This window comes from Lactuca virosa, chromosome 2, assembly GCF_052849685.1.
Source record: "Lactuca virosa cultivar CGN04683 chromosome 2, Lactuca_virosa_CGN04683_v6, whole genome shotgun sequence".
Taxonomy (NCBI): Eukaryota; Viridiplantae; Streptophyta; class Magnoliopsida; order Asterales; family Asteraceae; genus Lactuca; species Lactuca virosa.
In genome coordinates this window covers 257,466,958-257,471,949 of record NC_136427.1, presented here as the reverse complement: position 1 = coordinate 257,471,949, position 4,992 = coordinate 257,466,958, and the positions used below count along the sequence as shown (strand labels likewise).

Sequence of the window (4,992 nt, the reverse complement as noted above, 5' to 3'; positions counted from 1 at the left end):
TGTGGTCATAGTAAATAAAAAATTAACTCAGGGCCTTTTTCAATTTAGTGTAAAAACATAGGACTTTAGTGATATTAGTCCTTTATGATACTTTTAAGTTTCAATTCAGATATTTTTATTGATAAATGATACAAAACACTAATAAAATATGTGTAGTATGAAAGTTCTTTTTGAATTTTAAGTTATTCGGAAGTATGTTATATACTTAATCACGTAATGCATTTCTTTATCCAATCATGTGGCAATTGCATATCAAAATGTGAAAGAAAAAAAAACCACCGAGATGCATGTCTCTCTATTAACTAACAACAAGGCATGAAATTTGACGATGGGTTATCATTAATCAAAGGCAAAAATCCCATCGAAACCAACTTCAAAGAAACTCAATTTCAATATATATAATTTTTTTTTATGTTCTGCTAATCAAGTTTTCTTGGGTGAAAATTCTTTAAACGTCCTACATAAAAATCAAACAACACGGTGTCTCCATCTGCAACATTCACCGGAAAGTTGAACTCCGGTTACCAGTCGCCGGAAAAGCTTGCCGCCGCCTACCCAACTGAAAATCTCCACTCCTTTCGCCAGCAGCCTCCTTACGACCACCACCCGACTTCTTCTTTTCACGCTTACCCTTCTTACCATCTTCCCCTTCAGCCCTACCTGAACCACCTTCCCCAAACCCTACTTCTTTCCTTGCTGCCTCATAATCAAATGGTGTCACCTTCACAAGCCCTGAGGAACCCTCACCACCCTGGTTCAATTTCTGGAAGCTTGAAGAAAGATCCGACAGTGACACATTCCCCTCATCCCCATCTTCTTCTCCTTCCCCATGATTCCGCTCACCAGAACCGGAATCGGAATCCAACAATATCACTTTGTCTTCATCTTCCGTTTTGCCCTCCCCGCTCTGATCATTGGCGGCTGTTGATTCCGGAGCACCTGCTGGCTCCTCTTCCCCACTGGAATCAGATTCCAGCAAAATAATGTCGTTTTCCGGTTTAGAGGTGGTTGTTGCAGGCGAAACATCCGGAAGCTTCTTGACATTTGAGGTTTCTTGTACAACAGGACGTGAAGACTCGAGTTTTTCAGTGAAAGAATGGAATGGGAGGGACACAGAAGATTTGATCTGTTCCACCTTAATCTCCTCTGTTGCCTGTACCCAAACCCAAACCCAAACGAACAAATAGTTTAACAAAAATGACTAAAATACCCCTCAACAATAACAAAATAAAAGAATCTTGACTACAAGAAACTGGACCTTTGATTCAGCATTTAGTTTCCTCTTTCCAAACATTGATCCAAAGGCACGGCTCGGCTTCTTTTGTACCTCGATGCTTACTCTGGAACCCTGGCATATGATATGACAATTACATCATTTTATTACCCAAAAAAAAACATTATATCAAAATGGATGTAAAGAGAGCCAATGACATACAGAAGACCCGTCCAATTTATTATTTTGGTTGACTCCAGCAATAAAGTTTCCCACTTCCTTTTCAAAAGTGTCACCTTCTGCAGCATTACTAACATTTTCATTTACTGCTGCTTCCTGAACATCTGCATTTCTAGCATTTCTTGCAGCCATCTGCACAATTTAAGGAAAAAAAAACTCCTTGTTTCAAATAAAGATTACATCTTTATCTTGGGTATTCCTTCTTTTTTGTTATACCCAAAAGGGGTTGGGAAAAGATTGAAATTTTATGAATATAATAAAAAAAATCAAGAGATCTCACAATTTCGATGTATTCTTCCTTGAGTTTCTTGGCCACGGGTTCAAATGCAGCTGCATTCTGCATGGAATGCCTAATGATGCTGACAACAGAACCAAGGTTGCGCTCGATATATGGGTGTTTGGACTTCATTACATGTCGCAATTTACTAGGTGTCACTGGCATTTGTTTTGCTTTATAAAAAAAAAGATGTTTAAAAAAAGTTAGAAAGAAATCAACCTTGTAGTAAACACAAAGAAAAGATAAAAGAACAATTAAATTACCAATCTCAATGAGTGATTTATTTGGCAATATAAAACCGGTGCTTTCATCTTCTGCACGAGCAATAACATCTCTCCACTCACAAAGTCCCTGCATTCCATTTGAAAAAAAAAAAAAAAAAAAAACCCTCAAAATAGTGTTTCTTGAATTATTAGATTTTGTTCTTGAAGAAAAACACAAAGCAACAACTTACTGCAACAATGGCAACTTGCTGACCATTGAGATCAGCAGCATGCAACCTGGATCCATGAAAAAACAAGTGCCCATTAATATTTTTATAATAAACTAAATAGGAATTAAAAAAAAAATCAAAAAACCATCACAATCAAGTCATTAAATTTTAAATCATAAAGACGATATACGGATATAGTGATTTACCCGTATATGTTTAGATATGAGTTCTCAGTCAGAAGCTCTTTCTGATAGAGCTGCATGCATATATCATAACTACGTTGGTATACCTGAAACCAACAATTATCAAAATCAATAAGTAAATTTATATTAAATAATTATTTTCATAAGATTGGATGTATACAGAAAAGAAAAATCAAAGCTTACCTCTACCAGAAGTGCTTCAGGGCAATCTGGATCTGTTGATGATGAAAGCAGCCTTCGTTTCATAAGATCATAAATATACAGAAGATAATGTGTGTCTTCTCTCGCATATCTGTTAAAATAAAAATACAACACACATAAATAAAAAGAAAAATGTACTTATAATGAGAAAATAATGTATGCAATAAACAAGATCTACCTTAGCATTTCATCAGTCAGTGGACGTAATCGCCAGTCTGCATTTTGGTATCTACAAGAAATTAAAAATTAAATACAAAGTAAAACAGCAAGTGTTGTACAGTTTATCATATAAAATGGAAGAAGAGAGTGTACTCTTTATTTGCAGCAACATCACAGAAGTGTCGCAAAAGAAACTCCAGAGAATTTCTCTCCAATTTTAACACTTTTGAGGCCTATAAAATTTGAAATTTTCACAATCACATTGAGAATATAATATATATACAGTAGACTTTTATTTTAAATTGGAACAAAAATTGCTAATAATGGAAAAGAACAACCTGTCCAGTATCAAACATATTGCAAATGTATATGCCAAAATCACGTTGCAGCCATACAATATCCCGATCAGCTCCATGCAAAACCTGATATAGATTGAAGTGTTATAAAACAGTTCCAAATTTTATGTCTTTTTGTAAATGTTGTTTATACCTTTCTTTTGGTAGGATCTTTGAAAACCTCTCGGAGATATGGACCAATGTGAACCCTTAGTTTCAATGTATCCACAATAAAATCTTCTGTTCTAGTAGATATTTGCATCAAACATGTCAACCCTTGAAAAGATCGATATTGGTTGTGTTCCAAATCAACCTAAAGAAGAACAGCAAATCATAATATTAACCATTTGGAAAGGATCTCATGATGAACATAGTATGCTGCTATAAAAAAAATACCGCAAATTCATCGACTTCACGCAGTGTAGCAGCTAGTTGCTTCAAATCTTTTACTTCTTGTATGATCTTGAACGATGTGCTTTCAACTGGAGGTGGTTTTACAGGCTCTACATCGCTTACTGTTTTGTCAATGAAATCCACGACCGAAAGATTCTCCTACAGATACACAGGAAGCAAGGTGAAGTGTGCTAAAAAGGATAAAATGAATAGATTCAAAGTAAAACTCATAAGGGTATAATAGAAGTAAAAGTAACTCACCAGTGGGTGTATCAATTTGGATCCATCCTCACTTCTCTGCAACCAAACATGTTCAAATGGCTGGTTGGCATTATTGACCAGTATTTTATACTCATCTTGTGGCCTCCTAATGGAAGGTATATGAAATGAAACTTTCGCCTTTGGTGTCCCCATTGCATTACTGTCCCTTGAAACAACCTTCACAGAAGATGCATTGCCCAGATTATTATCAGCACTTCTACTTGAATTACTATTATTAACTAATGAATCTTTATCGAACGCTTTCTTTTTTCTGCCTTGAACCAGCTGAAACCCATCATCATCAACTAAATTCGTAACCCTAACACCTGTTTCCTCTTCTTTGTTTCTGATCTTTTTAAACTCGTCAATAGACGAATCAAACCTTTCAAACATCTCGTCGTTAAAACTAACTAACCAGTCATAGGCCTCGTCGTCATCATCAAGATCACCATTAGGAAACTTCATCTGCTTTTTGCCCCATAATTGTTCGGCTGATGACCCAATTGTTTCAAGAATCGATTGGGAATGTTTGGCCATCTCCTGAATTGGGTTCTTGAATTCTTCGAAGTTGAAGTAGAAGTGAAAATCTTTATTGCATGGGATGGCTCTTGAAGACCCGGATAGCTTTGATATTGAAGAGGAGAAAGAAGGGGGTTTCATAGAAGAAGAAAACTGTTTCAATGCTTCAGCTTTTGTTGAGGATTTTTGGGTTTGGGCTTCTTCGGTGAGAGAGGGATCCATATCTGAATCTTGATGATATAAATGCGTTCCGGAAGGGGGGGTTTAATCAGGCCACTGAAAGAGAGGGGTTTTGGGGGTGAGAAACCTTAGGCGGTTAGGGTTTAGGGATTCTTTGTCATGTTAAGAGAAGTGAAGAACAAGCCTCGTCTCGCAGCGAATTTCACTTTTATTAGGGCTTGGAAGAGGGAATAGTGAAACGGAGAGCATTGGGCATAATATTTTGTTTTCCTATTCACTTTCTATTTTTGTTGTGTTTAAATGTTTAATGGTTCATAATATTTTTACGTTTGACCAAAGTAAAATTTATTTTATATTTTTGATGGCATGTTGAAACAAATTACTTCATGGGTGACATTTTTGTTTTTATTATATCAACTAGATTATGTTCTAATGTAAAATCAACTTGCATATCATGAAGGCATGTATCACTAAGACTAGTGGATATGGGTCACTGTTAGGGGTATGCACAGTACGGTTTTGAGTCAAAACCGCAAACTACACCGCAAGTGCGGTTTGAGATTTTTGAAAACCGCAAA

At 36.1% G+C, this 4,992-nt stretch overlaps 1 protein-coding gene across 1 annotated transcript; it reads right to left on the bottom strand.

Moving 5' to 3' along the window:
* Positions 1–372: 372 nt before the first annotated feature.
* Positions 373–4,650, bottom strand: LOC145160846 (Polynucleotidyl transferase, ribonuclease H fold protein with HRDC domain-containing protein). Its single transcript, XM_079080208.1, has 14 exons — positions 3,716–4,650; positions 3,458–3,613; positions 3,216–3,374; positions 3,065–3,148; positions 2,880–2,959; positions 2,746–2,796; positions 2,550–2,658; positions 2,370–2,452; positions 2,185–2,230; positions 1,994–2,081; positions 1,734–1,903; positions 1,436–1,585; positions 1,259–1,348; positions 373–1,153 (listed from the first exon to the last, which is right to left on the bottom strand). Exons 1-14 carry the CDS (start codon positions 4,454–4,456, stop codon positions 500–502), a joined length of 2,661 nt encoding a protein of 886 aa, XP_078936334.1. The 5' UTR covers positions 4,457–4,650; the 3' UTR covers positions 373–499.
* Positions 4,651–4,992: the final 342 nt, after the last annotated feature.